The 16,271-nt window shown below is 47.2% G+C and overlaps 1 protein-coding gene across 3 annotated transcripts in view; it reads right to left on the reverse strand.

Annotated features, from left to right (window-relative positions):
- The window catches only part of NTRK3 (neurotrophic receptor tyrosine kinase 3), a 413,927-nt gene extending 406,393 nt beyond the window's left edge, over positions 1-7,534 (reverse strand). For all 3 annotated transcript variants that reach the window (XM_081888512.1, XM_081888511.1, XM_081888513.1), the window contains exon 1: positions 7,173-7,534. In XM_081888512.1, coding sequence (XP_081744638.1) covers positions 7,173-7,420 — 248 coding nt within the window. In that variant the 5' untranslated portion in view covers positions 7,421-7,534. The remainder of the gene's footprint in view (positions 1-7,172) is intronic.
- Between the last annotated feature and the right edge of the window lie 8,737 nt (positions 7,535-16,271).

Genomic DNA, 16,271 nt, shown 5'->3' on the forward strand with positions numbered 1-16,271 from the left:
CCCATCCAAAGCAGAGCGTTAATTAATTGAGGCTTTTGTTCAATTTCTCAACAAGCATTTAAACGAGCAGACTGAGTTACACCGAGGATGATCATATCACGCCGAGGCAACGGATGGTGCAGAGCAACCAAATTTGGAAGGTGGGGTTCTTTGCTTTGAGGGGGAAGCACATGGGCTTTTGCCAGTACCACCCCACATTGCAGCACCTCAGGCTGGTATCGCCATTCCAGTAGACACATCTGCAAGCAGCCATCAGAGGCACAACACAAACAGATGTTGCCACGGGGATGTGATGGGGCAGTGGTTATGGTACAGCAGGGCTGGGGGTCTGCAGACAGTGGAGGCTGGTCCGTTTGGACAAACGGGGAGCTGCCCCACCAATCTCAGTTTGCTCTCAGCCAGTTCCTACTTGTGTACCTCCTTACTTAGAACCATTCCAGGAGATAGCAGTCTATCATCTTCCTTCTCCTTAATCTCAGTGTTGCCCTTGTAGAACCCAGCAGTGAGAAGGATAGGGATAAAATTAGAAATAGTTGGTTCCTCCCAGGGCTTTTTTTCAGCTGGAACTCACCAGAATTCAGTTCTGGCACCTCACCAGCTGCAAAGGGCACCAGCCACCACTGTCTGAAGCCCTCTAGATGCTGTTGGTTCCAATTCCCATCAGCTCCTCCAAGAATGGCCAATGGCCATGGATGATGGGCAAGCCCAACAACTTCTAGAGGGTCACTGGCCCTTCAGCCTTGGTTTTACCATAACCACTGCCCAGTTGTATTGCCACTATTCTGCAGGCAGAATGACAAGCAAAAGCAATGAAAACCCATTGCAAGAAGGCAGCATGGCCATCGGATGCATCAGTTTTTGGCCAAGGTTCAACCAAAGGCCTGGTTATGTTCTGGCCAGATTCAAATCTATATGTTTCCCAGATGTAAGAAGAAGTAGGAGAACAGAGATGAGGGTCTCAGGAGAACAGCTCTTTTGAAAAGAACCTCTCATAACCAGCCCATTGATGACAGAAGAGAGACCAGTCAAGGTCATCAGTTGATCCTTTTGCAATTACCAGGTGGAATAAGATGGAAACAGAAGGGCCACAGCCAAATGCTAGAGTACACGCTCTACATACAAAACATTTCAGGTTCAGTCTACAGCATGCCAGGATAGGACTGGGGAAGACTCCTGGTCTGAAACCATAGAGAGTCACTGCCAGTTAGTGTAGAGAATGTCAAGCTGGATAGACTCATGATCTCACTTGGTACAAGAAAGCTTTCTGGTCAAGAACCTTTCTGGTCAGTTAATCAGTCACCCAGTTAGGAGCATAGGAAGCTTTCTTGTACCAAGTGAGATCATGAGTCTATCCAGCATGCTGTAGACTGTGAAGTAGTTTAGGTTGAGAGAAGATGATTGGTCCATGGTTACTCAATGAGCTTCACAGCTGAGTCCATCCAGTCTTCATCTAACACTTTAACCACTGAATTGGAAGAACAGATGAGCAGGAAGCCAAGAATGTATGGGTGCCCAATCTTACCTCTACCACAAATTCTTTAGGTGACCTCAGGCAAGCTACTTTATATAGGCTACACCACCACCTGCTTCCCACAATAGGGAGTTAATGCTGAACTTCCTGCACAGGGGTTGTTGTAAAGTTTACAATCTAATGTATGTTTTGCAATTTGAACACTTCTAAAGTGCCATATAAATGCTATTATGAGGTCTGGCAGGCTGATTCAGCGCTATTGATGACTCACAAACCCTTTGCACTCAGCATCAGGACACATGCTTGAAACGTAGAAGGCATCTCCAGTTTAAAACTTCTGCCTCAGATCTTGGAGAGATGCTTCCGGTCAGAGTAGATCAAAGTAACCAATGCAGTACTCTCCATATGGTGCTGAACTATCATGCCTGATCACTGGCCATGATGGCTGGGGCTGATGGGACTTATAGTCCAAGAGCATCTAGAAGGTGCCACATTGGTTATTCCTGGGATATGTAGCATCAAGATAGATAGAGCGGTAACCAGGCTCTGTAAGGCAGCTTCTTACATATTTTTTGTGGTGTGTGTGTATTACAGGCACACATGCCATAACAATGATAACATAACTATTTGACCATAATAAAGAACATCTGATGTTTAAAACCCAATAATCAGGATGGAGGCCTCCAGGGGATGGCCCAAGGCCAGAGAGCATAGAGCTGATTTCAAAATATAAGTTCTTGTGGTGAGGAGGCTCCTTCTCGCTTTTCTCTTTTGGCTATCATCTCCTCCCCAGTTGTTTTGAAGCCAAGCAGACTTCTGCCAAGACCCCTCCCCCCCAAAAAACATACAAGCCAAACTCAACCTAATCAAGATTAGTGAGAGAACAAACACACAGCTCCACACCACCATATCAGAAAACATCATGGTTCCACTGCTATGGCTAATATGGTATTGAGGGCACACGGTCAGGTTGCAGCCAACTCGCAGACCTTGGCTTGTAGATAGGCCTGTGCATTTATGAGCACCAGCTCTTTCTCTGCTGAGGAACATTAAGAAGTTGACTTGCACCAAGTCAAACCACTGGTCAATCTGCCTCAGCACTGTCTACCACTGGTCTTCAGCTGGTGGGTCAGGACCCACCACTGGCCTGATCCAAGGTGGGTCACAACAGGAGCGCTACCACCATGCAAATATAAGGTAAAAGATTACGTAATGGAGCCCCAAATGGAGGGAAGAATGCTCTTGAGCTCAGGTCCTACTTGAAGGTTTCCCAAAGGCATCTGAGTGGCCAGTGTAAAAGCAGGATGCTGGACTAGATGGTCCATTGACCCGATCCAGCAGGGTTCTCCCTGTGTTCTTATGGTTGAAGACTACTGGCCTATACTAACTGGCAGTGGCCTCCCAGGGTTTGAGAGAGGGGGAGCAGTCTCTCTCAGCCCTACCTGAAGAAGCCAGTGAAAGAGCCTGAGTGTTCTCATATGCATAGCATTCCCCACCACTAAGCTATGGTCCTTCCCCTTCCAGCTAGCCATCAATATCTGTCAATATCTCTCCTCCACAATAAGTCAAGTACCTTTCTCTTACTCAACCTCTCAACCATGGGGCCTGCTTGCAGCTGCCATTAGTAGGACACTTTCTGAAGCAATCTTGCCTTAGACAGGATAACCCCAAAGTGGTGCCAGTTTTCCCATTCCAAGCTCTTGTAAGAACCAACCAAAGATTTTTTGCTGCAGAAGGAAAAGAACATGAGGGTGTCCCCTCCTGTTCTGGGGACAGAAGCTGATCAGTGAAGGCTGATCCATTAGGGTGAACAGCGCATTGCCCTACCAACCTTAGTGAGCCCCCGCCTTCTTGCTTACCACCATTCCAGCAAGTATCACTAACTGTCAGCTCCTCCTCCTTAAGTCTCAATGTTGCACCTGCAGGCCTCATCGGAGGAGAGGATGCAGACAGCACTAGGTTTAGTGGGCTCTGCTCCACCTACTGTTGGGCTCCTGCCTTCTCTGACCCACCAGTCCCAATGGACATCAGCCCCCAATGGAGCTGCTTGGACTGGAAGCTGACTCTTATGGCAACACTGGTGGTGGGATTGCATCTGCCTCCACACCAGAGGCAACGGGCCAAATTATGTGGGCCAAAACAGGCCCTGTGTCAACACAGGGGAATGGCAGGGGGAGGGGTTTGTGAGGAAAACCCTCAGCACCTGCCACCCGAGGCAGTTGCTTCAGTCTGCCTAAAGGCAGCACTGGCTTCCTTCCTGAAAAGAAGGAAAAGGAAGGCTCAAGATTATTTTGAAGAGCGGCTATCATTTTGATTTTTCGTTTCCCACATGAAAGCACCTACAGCCAACAAAAGTCTCCAACTATGGTAATTCTCCAAAGCAAGTGACCCCCACCAAGCAACACAGTTAATGAAATTAAAAGCCCCTAATTGGGCTTAAACAGAGAGACTGTTATCTCACAATAAATCAGTTAGGCCATCTTTAATGAAGAAAGCCGGTTACTCCATTTCACAGAGGGAAGTCCAGAGCAGGCGGTTCTCACATCTCCCCATCCCTTCACCCTGGCATCTGGGCTGTGCACCGTCTTACTGGGCAAATCAGGGGGCTTAAGCATAAAACGGAAGAAAGGAAAAGGTTGATCCCTTGATCTCCTCTCTGAACCCATTCATCTGCCATAACCTTGTGAGATGTTTCTTTTGTTAAAACACTCCTCCACCCACTCACACCGTAACCTCCTTTAATAAGCAGAGGATGTGAGGGAGAGAGGGAAAAATTGATAGTCTTCCATAATTGCACATACCATAATAGACAATGCAAGGGTCAATCTAATTCTGCATCCTGTTTCCCAGAGTGGCCAACCAGGTGCCCCTTGAGCAGCCCACAAGCAAGGCTTGAAGGAATCAGCTCTCTTTTGTTGTTTGTCACCGGCACCTGGCACTTGGTGGTAGACTGCCCCTGAACATGAAGTTCAGCTATTGTGATTGACAGCCACGGGTGATGTTGCCATCCTTACGTATTTCCTAAGCACATTTAAAGGGTTGTTCCCACACCTTTTCAAGAAAATAATTAATCTTCCTCCTTTGTCTTCTTAGCCCCAAACCATAATTTCGCAAAATATTACAACCAGGATGTAAAACAACAACGGTGCCTTTTCCTGAGCGATTTGGAAAGGCTGAAGTTGGATCAAGGACAGATTCAATCCTCCAGTGAACCTGACAACTTCAGATCATTTCCTGACATTAAAAAAGATTCTCTCTCTCTCTTTCTCAAAACACACACACATACAACCTCTGCTCATTCTGGAGTTTGAAAGGGCCCTCCGTCTACTTTGCTAACAGCTTGATCAGCATTTTCAAAGCAGTCAAGTTATTTTCCGGATACAAAAGATTCACATAATCATATCTCCCCCAGCAGTCCAGATTATGATATAGACACGCTGGCTTAAATACACATGGAGCAAAATGCTAGAAATGGCTCTTTCGAGACATAGTTTCATTTAGAGATTTGCAAGGGGGTGGGGGCTGGCGCTAGTTCAAAGCACCTTCAAAGTGTGCTTTCAAAAGCTAAAAGGCCAAACCACACCAAACTGAGAATACATTACTTTCTTTTACTTTTTTCTCTAGTATTTCCTGGAAGACTCCTCATGCAGCAGAAAAATGGGGCACATCTGGGAACGGATGGTGGTGCTATACCCAGAGTAGGTTTCTCTGCTTTCATTGGGAGAATATTCAGTAAAGGGAGACTAGAAAATAGGCAACAAGGGGGCAGCTACAAAGGAACATACTGGGGGCTTCAAAAACAGCCACTTGCCCAGTCGCCTCTGGTGAGTTACTGTCACCTCCAGGTGACCACAAACAGGGGAGCTTTTGCAAACCTCAAGAGAATTCCTTCTTTCCTTTTTCTCCAGCCACCCAAGTCCCTGAAGTCTTGTAACTTTTGTAGATGTATTTGCCAGGCCGGGGCACACAGTCTTTCCTCTGTACAGAGCCATCCCTGGAAAAGCATGCAGGGCCACTCCTGACAGCTTTAAGGACGGCCACGCCAGTTGTACGGTGCAGAAAAGATAAATAAATAAATGACAAGGTTGCCACGGCTCTCCAAATAAATGTTTGGGCCATTTCCCCAAAGCTGCACTTAGAGCACATCCTTTGGGTAAGGTGGGAGGGGGGAAGACAGAGGAGCATCCTTAAGGCACCTGTCTCCATCTTATGTCCTAGCCCTTCTATGATGTGTTGGGTACAACTGGGCTTTTAATTAACCAATAATCAACCCTCTCCTCCTCCCCATTGCTCAGTCCTGGCCTTCGTGCATTTGCTTGCCAAAGGAAAAATCATAAAGAACTCCACTTTCCTCACCCCCACACCCTAATTTGACTCCCACAGGCAACTTACTGAGGCTGCACAATAACCCTATTTCAATTAGCATTAGGCTAATGAAACGGCTCAGAGTTTTAGCATCGCCCAGCCCTCCCCAAAAAGGAAAAGATATATCTGCATTGTTGGAAACCGACACCATGCAGAGATCTCAGCAGATATGGCTCTTTTTAAAATAAATATATACAGAATTAAAATCTAGATGGACGGAGCTTGTAAAAAGAGTAGTAAGGATGGTCCCTCTCCCCCTTACTCTCCCTCCCTTACTTACTCACTCTTGCCTCTCTCAGGTCCATGGGCTTTTGCCTGAGATTTATCCACCAGGATCTCCTAACAAGAATAAAGGAACTTGGTTTTTTTTATAAAAACAATCACATTTGTTTTATTTATTTTTTAAAAGAGACACTCCACTAAGTGTGTGTGTGTGTGTGTGTGTGTGTGTGTGTGTGTGTGTATTTCCCTGGTTCCACAACCCCCACCCCAGTGACTGTGAGATCAAAACATCCACTGCAAGAGGGGGGAAAGCTACAGGAAAGCTGCTCTGGCATTAGAGTCCTTGTTTGCAACAAACAACAACAACAAAATATATGTCACAATGTGATCTGGAATAAGCTACTTAAGGGACAGCCCTCCCTGTCTTATTTCCAAAATCTATGTGTGCATTGAAGAGAGAAAAGCTGCAGGGTCGGTGAAGCTTCTTTTTTTAAAAAAAGAGAGAGACAGAGAGAGAAAAGGCACAAACGAGGACACAGAAAGGAGAACTGGAGTGGAGAAAGAGGGAGAAAAAACCCATCCTATTATCATGGCAAGTCTCCCAAAGCGAGAGAGTGTGTGTTCCTCTTCGGACACAGTTAAAGCAAGCCGGAGACTGGAGGTTTCATCGTACATGATCTTCCAGACACATCTATGCACACACACACACATAGCCAGAGGTTCCCTCTTCCTGAGGGTGCTAACAAACCCTTATTGACTTCATAGCCATGGCAAGTCTGATCCAAACTGTTGCTTTTTTCAGCAGGAGGAGGAGGGATGAGGAGGAGGGGGGATTTGGAGGGGCCTCCCTCCCACCCTTCCTCACACAAGACACACACATATATTTTTTTGAAAGAGAACCAAAGGGAGATCTGCATTCAGTGAAATGCACATGCCCCAATCTTTATACACAGAGAACGAGAGCAATGGGAAGGGGCATCTATTCTATTCGGTACACAAGGCACCCCCATTATCCCCCTTTGCAAATATCACATGCATGTACTAATACACAGCTTTGGAGAGAGAGAAATGGGGAGGGATTTTTTTTTGGGGGGGGTGAAGAAACAAGACTTACATCGAAGTGATATTCCTAGAGATGTCCGTGATGTTGATGCTGGTATTCCCGTTGCTCGTGCCTGAATCTTGCCCTTCCAAAAGGGGGAAGAGGTTCCCATCGTCCGGCTTTTTGCAATTGATCTCGGTCTTATTGCAAAGGCAGTTGGCAGGGCAACCCAAGACGGAAACCAAGAAGTCTCCCCAAATGCTCCAGAGCCAGAAAACCTTCCAAAAACTACATTTGGTCGGACAAAACAAGACATCCATCTTCGATTCGCTGTGGCTTTATTTCAGAAGAATTACTGATATATACAAAATATTTTTTTTAAAAAAAATTAAGCCTGATGGGGATCCAAAAGAGAGAGAGAGAGAGAGAGAGGAGGGGGGATGGAGAGAGAAAGAAATAAGAGGGGGGGAGGTTGTGGAAAGGGAGGGGGAAAGAGGGGAGGACACAGAGGAGAGGGGGAGAGAGAGAGGTTTTAAGGGAAAAGGGGGGCGAGGACAGGGGAGGAAGCAAAAAAAAAAAGACAAAATAAACCACCCTCAAGCGATCGGAGGCATGTAGAGAAAAAATCCTTCCATCGATAGACTCATGATGGGCAGGTCGGCGAGGCTGGCTTATTCCCTCTACTGTAGCGGTGAGCGCTGCATCGCGGCTGGCTGGCTGGCTGGTGTGTGCGCGGTGCGGCTGGCGTTTCTCGGTGCCTTGTTGATCCACCGTAGCTCGCTCGCTCGCTGCTCTCCCAGAGACTTGTGAAGATTGCAACAGAAGAGGGGGGAAGGCAGCAGCAGCGGCAGCGAGGAGAGGAGGAGGAGGAGGAGGGAGAGGAGGAAAGGAAGAGAGAGAGAGAGGAGGGTGGGGGCGAAATATGATGGTGCTTAAAGTCACCAAGTCCCACCTACCGGGCAGAATTAAAATTGAAACACCTGCAAGAAAAAACGCCACGCAGAGGGAGAGGAGGAGATGGAGGGGCACGAGAAGAGGGGGGGCTCCCTGCCTCCTCCTCCTCCTTCGCCGCCGCCTCCTGTCGTGTGTGTGTGTGTGTGTGTGTGTGTGTCCCCTCCAACCCGGCCAGCTAGCCCTTCCCACGCCCAGCAGTGCTGCAGAAAGATGTAATATGCGCGCAAGCGATATAGCGCGAGAGATTAATTTTCTCCTCTGCCGTGCAATGCCGAGGTGCAAGAGGGAACCCCCTCAGCCTGCGCGGTGGGCGACTGTTTGTTGGTTGTGGAAAGGAGGATTTCCTCGCCCGCTTCGCAATATCGCCTACTACCTCTTAGGGGAAGGGGTAGATTGGCGAGTGGGGGGGACTAGCGATCCTCTAAGGCACGTCGATACTCGGGAACTCTGCCCGCGATGAGATCGAGGGAAGGGGCGACGATCCTGCGGGCGCCTTTTCCTGGGAAGGAGGCTCTGCTGAACTCTGGAAATCGAAGGGGGGGGTCTTTTACTTCGGAGGAAACACGCGCAGGAAAAGGGCTTGAGAACCACGTGGGCGCGCAGCCTGCGCTCGTGACTGCGTGGCTGACCTGTGCCACTCGCGGGTGGACTGGGCTGGCGTACACCCGAGGAAACGTTCCTGGCGAGATCTGCACGTGAGAAAAGTTCCGGGTGGGATTGCAACCGGACGGGGGAGCGGGTCCACTCTTGTTGTGCCTCCTCCCCCTCTCTCTCTCTCTCTCTCTCTCTCTCTCCCTCTCTCTCTCTCTCTCACACACACACACACACACAACGCGCCAATCACGTCTCTATTCCGGCAATCTGGTTTTCTGAAAAAAGCAGAATTTGCGACGAAGAGAGATACACCCCACGAGCAAACAAGTCAGAATCTGCAAACAAGAGAAGGGGAATGTTTATCTTTTCCTGCATCCAAAAGGAATAATAATATTTGTAAAAAAATAATAATAATAGTGGTGTGTTGGTGCATTTTATTTTATTTCTTCAAGTCGGATTCCCAAGCTTTAAAAGAAGAGGAAATAAATGAGACTGAAGAAAAAGAGAGAGAGAAATGAGCGAAGGACTTAAAAGGGGGAGGGGACCTGCCAGGAGGAAAGGGGAGAGGAAGGGGAGACTGTTTGGGAAATTGCAAAGGGGGCGTCCGAAAGAGTAGTGGCGGGTTTTTGCAGGGATAAATAAAAGAAGAGAAAAAGAATGGTGGGGGGGCTGATTTCAGGGAGCCGAAATGGCACTGGGAGATGTTTGTGCGTGTGTAAGCAACGCTGAAGCGAATTAAGATGCAGGGTGCATTTTGGGGCAGGCGGCAACCCAAGCAGATCAGAGCCCTGCTTAATTTGCTTTGCTTCTCCACTATGGCGCTTTCCTCTTCCCCCACCTCTGTGGCTTCTCCTCCCTCCCCCCCTTCCCCATCTCTTTTAATCGCCTCTTGTTTCTGCTCCTTTGCACACAGACACAAGAGCCACGAAGCCGGCGGAGTTTCGAGGTTTCCAGCCGCAGGACCGCGCGGGCTTACAGGTGGATCCATCTATCTCCCTCTCCGGCTTCTCGATCTCTCCCTTTCCTCCTCTCTTTTCGCAATCCTGGGGAAAGAATTCCTGGTTTCTTGGAGAGGGGGAGAAACATTGCGCCGGAAAAGCTTCGTTCTTCGAGTCCAGTGTTTCCCAAACTTATTGGAGCTGAGTTAACTGCTACCCCACTCCGACCGAGAACCAGGAGCACTCTTTGCATCAGCGGAGGAAAAGAGGTTTTATTTTAGAAAGCAAAAAAGAGAGAGTGAAATGGCCCCCTTAGGAGAGAAGCCCCCTCCTGGTATTTATGCATGAGTCATGATGCTGAACAAGATCCCTTGATCAGAAGGAGAAAGGGGGCATAAGCTCTATGTGCTTTGCATACAGAAGGGGCTAGACTGAGTCTCCAGCATCTTCAGGTAGGGAGCAGAAGGCTCTGGTCTGAAACCTCAGAGACCCCTCTGCTCGTCTGTGTTGGCCAGTCTGTGTTGGCCATACCTAGTCCTCTCCAGATGTTTTGATGTAGCTCTTCTTGCCCACCCACAGGCAGTGGAAGCTGGTCCATCATGCCACCAGCCAGCGCATAGTTAAACTATGGAACCAGGAGGCGGTGATGGCCACAAACATGGGTGGCTTTCAAAGAGGATTGGACAAATTCATGGAGGACCGCTCTAGCCATGGCTACTAGCCATAATGACTGTGTTCTGCTGCCATAGTTGGCAGCAAGAAGGCTTCTGAATATCAGTTGCCAGAAGCTAAAGGAGAGGGGAGTGTTCTTGCACTCAAATCCTGCTTGCTGACTTCCCTCAAGCATCTGTGAGAACAGGATGCTGGGCTGGGTGGATCATTGGCCTGATCCAGAAGGCTCTTCTTATGTCAACCAGTCCAGGGGGTGGGACTGCCAGCCAGCTCCCTCCTCCTCCATCTCTTTATTGCACTTGTACAACTCAGCAGGACAGAGGATGGAGATGAATGCAGAAGGTGTTGGATCCACCTGTCATTGTCTCTGGCTCCATCTACTGTTGGGGCTCCCTACCTTCTGCCTTACCAGTCGGAATCAGCACCAGCCACCACTGGTAACAATTGTTAGTCCCAAACATCAGGATGGCACCTGGCTGGCGAAGTCTGGTGCAGTCAATACTGAGCTAAATGAACCAATGGTCTGACTATATAAGGCAGCTTCCTGGGAGGCAAGCTTGGAGAGGGGACTCCTGCAGAGACCCAATAGGCAGCCTCCTCTGCGATTCGTCACTTCTCCTGCATCCTTATTTCAGGAGCGATCTGATCACACCCACCACCGAGATGTGACAGAGTGACCTGCAGACTCAGCCAAGGATGATCAGAAGGCGTTGAGAAGGGCAGAGCAGTGAGTCATGCTGAGACACGAGTGGGCAGCCTCCTCCACTATTGATGGATGCTTTGGATTCAAAGTTTCCTTTCTTCGTTTGAAACAGTTTCTTTCTTATGACATAGAGTTGTGCTGCTCTAGACTTAAGGCAGTGGGGCAGGATCACTATCCAGCACCTCAAGGCTCCAAACTGATATACATCTGATATATTTGCTTCTTCAATTTATTTCACACATACTGTTTAAAATTAGTGCTGTGCTGAACATTTCTCCTGGTTGTTGTTGTTGTTGTTTTACCATTAATGAATGGTAATTAATGAAGAAATTGCATTTGAAAATTATCAAAAGGAAGACAAAGTTTGGGCAGATTTCTCATGGCTGAAGTGCAGAGTTTTTGAGTTGCTTACTTTACTTTACTTCTTGAGGTGGTAGAGGGGGTGTTTATGAGGGTTCTTTCTTTTTTTCTGCAAATTGCCTCACTTGTGGTCTGCACTCTGCAGCCTTCCTGGGTGCCAGCCTTTGATAAAAGGCTATCAAAGACACCAGTGGCAGCCAGCTTCTAAAACAGCAACAAAGTTAATTGCCATTAAAATTAAAAACTAGAGAAAATCATTAGCCAAATCCGTGCAACTCTTTTGGAGAAAATGGTAACTGGACAGTTAAACTGAAGGCCGGTCAAAGTTGAGGTCCTGTGGGTCAGGTACATTTTTGACTGAGAAGACCTGCTCTGGAATGGGATTACAGGTTTGTTGTTGTTGATCAGTGGATCCTAGTGAAGGCTCCAGTCTTAGCGCCACTTATCTGGGAATAGCTCCATTGAATTCAATAGGACTTAGTCACATCATAACTAACTTGTCTCATTGATTTCAGTGGGACCTAAGTTCAACTAGCAGGACTCTGGATCCCACCCAAAGTCTTTACCTTATTGTAGTATGAGATTAGTAGTCTGGCAGATGGTCAAATGCAGGGCGATCCAAAGACTTTTTAATAGTCTCGAGAATAGCTCAGTTGGTAGAGCATGAGATTCTTAATCTCAGGGTTGTGAGCTCGAGCCCCACGTTGGGTGAAATATTCTTGCATTGTAGTGGGTTGGTCTATATGATCCTCATGATCCCTTCCAGCTCCACAACTCTATGATTCTAAGACACTACAAATAAGGAGGCCATGCTTCATGTTGCCACTTAGGGCAGGGCCTGAGCAAAGCCTGGTTGGGCAGGCTCTTGGGGAAAATAGTGGTCCTTCAAGTATCCTGGACTCAAGATTTCTTAGATCTTGAAAGGTCAATAGCAACACTTTGAATTGTGCCCAAAAAACAAATTGTTGTTGTTTAGTCATTTAGACGTGTCCAATTCTTCATGACTCTATGGACCAGAGCACGCCAGGCACTCCTGTCTTCCACTGCCTCCCGCAGTTTGGTCAGACTCATGTTTGTAGCTTCGAGAACACTGTCCAACCATCTCGTCCTCTGTTGTCCCCTTCTCCTTGTGCCCTCAATCTTTCCCAACATCAGGGTCTTTTCCAGGGAATCTTCTCTTCTCATGAGGTGGCCAAAGTATTGGAGCCTCAGCTTCACGATCTGTCCTTCCAGTGAGCACTCAGGGCAAATAGGTAGTTCCTTAAGCACTGACAACTTCCTTTATTCTGATGCTATGTAAGCAAATAGAGAGTGTTTTCTGAAGCAGAAATATAAGCATGCTTATTCTGTAAGTATGCTTCACTGAGTTCAGTGGAACTTACCCCCAAGTAAGTGTGCCTGGGCTTGCAGCCTGGAAGGTACTTCCTTTTCTCAGTCCCAACGGGTGACTCCAAATTCTACTATTCTGGAAGAGGGGGTGGAGAATGTTCCCTCTCCACCATTAGCTTCCCTTTCCCACCTCTTGTCTATTTTGGGTGGCACATAAACGCCTCCTTCATTTGCAAACTTGATTTGACAACTTTGCCAGCATCTACTGTAGCTCGAGATTCCAAAACTTTAATATTTTGTCAGCAAGATGTCATGTGACAACCCAAATGTGTTAATGTGTCACACCTTCATGTGAAAATGAGATTTCTGAATTGCAAAAGAATGTACATTTTGAAATCGGGCTTCTGAAATACCTGGGCTCTAATGGCAATGCAGGCAGAAATCCAGTGGTTGTAGCTTCCTGATCACTGCATTTCCCATCAATGGGAAAATTTGCATTTCCTGAATATCTGTCTGTTGAAGGCATAGAAGCCATGGGGGGGGGGGCTACTAATCTATATCAAAATAGCATTTGGCATGCTGACTTCCACATTCTGAAACTTCTGCTCACATGTCTGCACCCTGATTGTGTCATTCCAGGACATTGTGCCTCTGTGTGGCAGCAGATATTTGGAGAAAATTCTGCATGGTGGCCTTCTTCTTCTGCAGGGGTTAGAAAAAGTTTCTGAAATTCTTTTAAGGGGGGGGATCCAGAAATTTTAGTCATATGACAACGACTCTTGGGCAAAGCATTTTAAACTTTAAAATGCTTCTCAAAAGGGCTGTTTGATGCAACCCCCACCCCCTCCTTGGCTGCGTCAAACAGCACTTTTGCAAAAGGCTGTAAGACAGTTCCCGTTCTCCCTTTTCAGGCTGAAACTGGAGCATTTGCATGTTTCCCTGCACTCCCCTTTTGTACTTTTAAAATCAGGAGCTTAAAGGAGGAGCAAGGCGGAGACCTGCAAAGCCATGCATTTGACAGATGGGCAATCCAACCACTTGTTAATCATGCAATGTAATAATGGCATCTTGTGACCTCGCCCACCAGTCAAATTTGGCCCACAAGGTTGATCCTGATAAGGATCTGGCCTGTGGAGCCAAAAAGGGTCCCCCATCTGTTTTGAAAGGTCCTCTTGATGGAAGATGCCTGGGATTGAAGCTGGGATGTTACACTTGCTTCACAGGTGCTTCACCGCTGATCTATGGCTCCTCTGCTGCAGCGCTCTGAAAGAAGTCAAAGGAAGGAAATGTACTCAGCCTTCACATACATTTCCCTCTTGCATCCTGGGAAGATGTATTATGCTGGCTGGAGGCAACAATTTTTGGTCTTGCCTCTTGCCAAGATACAGTCTTGGTGCCCCATCCATATCAGCCTGCAAACAGCATGAAGCACCAATGGGACAATGATACTTTCCTGTTGTCTGGGAAGGATAATCTGAATCAGTTCCCCATAATTTACATCCACAAACAAACAGCATAAGCTGAGCACTGCCGTAGCAGAAACGTGGGACGAGTTGAACAGTTTAATTCTGCACCATCTCAGTTTTGCAGGTGCTCAGTTATAGGTCTGTTAAATCTTCTTTCGTGCAGGTGATTTGAAGGAACACACAAAAAGCCCACATTTAAATTTATGCATTTTGCATACACTTCAGTGCTTTTCAGTGCCTTCTCTTAAATGGGGGAGGGGGGAGATACCTTGGGCTGGATCCAATGCTATTCATCCTCATAGTAGGCTCATTGAAGTCCATTGTGATTAACTTTAATTTTAATGGGTATACTCTGAGTAGGAGTGGAACTGGAGACAAACCCTTGCCCACATTTCAAAGTGCATCTCTGTTATTTTCATTCAGATGACAGATAAAGATGCAGTTCTTTGCCCAGACTTTTGGAGAAGGGGGAAGTGCATAGCGATGTTTTAAAATTGTTTTGCATCTTCTGCCTATTTTATTTGTGATTACAGTCATACCTTGGATCTCGAACGCCTTGGCTCCTGAACAAATTGGCTCATGAATGATCAAAACCCGGAAGTGAGTGAACTTCATGGCTGATTGGGGATTCGAACCCTGGTCTTCCAGGTCCTAGTCTGACACTCTAACCACTACACCACACTGGCTAGGTTACTGTGGGTTAGGACTTCAGTGCCCTTTCTATCTACTAACACAGCCCTGTGACTGTAGAAGCAGAATAAACCTAACAAAACAATAAAACATTGCAGAATACATTGTGCAAAATAGGAGGGATGCAAACTGCTAGTCTTGTTGCAGAATCTGGTTTATCTTATTGCTAGTATTTCAGAAGATCTTTTAATTTAATTTTTAACAGACATAGATTGCACACAGCTCTGGCTATAGTTGGGCTAGAATGATGGAGCCTGAACACACACACATAGTTTGCCATGTTTCCCAATGTCATTCCTGCCTGATCTGTTCTAATTCAATCCCCAGGCTGTAGCTGGGATGTTCCCTGCCTCAGAAAAAGTAGGGCTTATGTCTGAGTTAGCATGATAATGGAGTGTAAATCTATATGCAGAGGTTTTCAATTCCTCTATAATGAATTGATAAAGTTGCTGCGGTTCCCACCAGAGCTCATTGCAAACACCTCTGAGACAGCAGCCTAAATCCCCAGATCCCTAGTAATGGGTTCCTGCTAAGGGGAATTTTCAATTTCCCTCCAAAGCATAGAAGGTTTCGTCTCTCGGTTGCAAAGGTACAATGGCTGGCCCAGCACAACCTGCAGCTGTGTGCACATTGAAGGAGCCCCGCTTTTCTCCATCGGGCCTCTGGTAAGGTGTGCTTACCTGTGCACATGGAACAGATGCAGAAACTATTGCAATGGAGGGAAACAATAGGAGGACCCTATAGAAGAAATGAAATGAGCAGGCATGGTGATCTGAGAAATTCCACTTTTCAGGATGGGACCCTGTTCCTAAACCGTTCTACAGAAGAACATGGCTTGATGCTCTGGAGAAGGTTTTGTGAATTTCAAATAACACTTCAAATAACAGCGGTGTTTTGTGGTACCTGCAAAGACCATTTCATCTAATCTCTATCTTTCCCTGCCCCACTCCCACTGGGGCAAATGAGCCCCACAACCTTGGCCTGCCCTCAGCCAACCCCCCTCTGTCTGATTGTAAGTAAGAGGATGGGGAGGTCATTGACTCTGGCTTCATCTAGTGTCAGCCTCCCAGTCTTCTGTCCTATCAGTCCTCAATGGGCACCAGCTGCTACCATCCATATCTGACATCAGGGGTAAGGCAGGTGGACACGGCTTGGCAAAAAAAACCTCACATGCCAGATGAAGAGAAGTGGTGGGCCTAATAACAAGGTCTGTTGGGTGGAAGGTCTCCACTACTGCTCAAAGCATCACAAAAGGGGGTAGACACAAGATCTCAGCAGAATCCAAGTCCTCACGGTCCCCACCGGAGTCTGCTCACCCCCCTTGCTTTTCTAAGCTGTTCAGCTCACACATGCATCAAAAGGAAACAGTGCTGACAGCAGAACTCCATATTTTTACCCCTTCCTTCCCTCCTCCCCATTATCTCTCGGAGTAGCTCGAAGGCAGCTTTTGATGTGGTGCCTGCTT

This window comes from Podarcis melisellensis (assembly GCF_964234715.1).
Source record: "Podarcis melisellensis genome assembly, chromosome: 14".
In the NCBI taxonomy this organism is placed as follows: Eukaryota; Metazoa; Chordata; class Lepidosauria; order Squamata; family Lacertidae; genus Podarcis; species Podarcis melisellensis.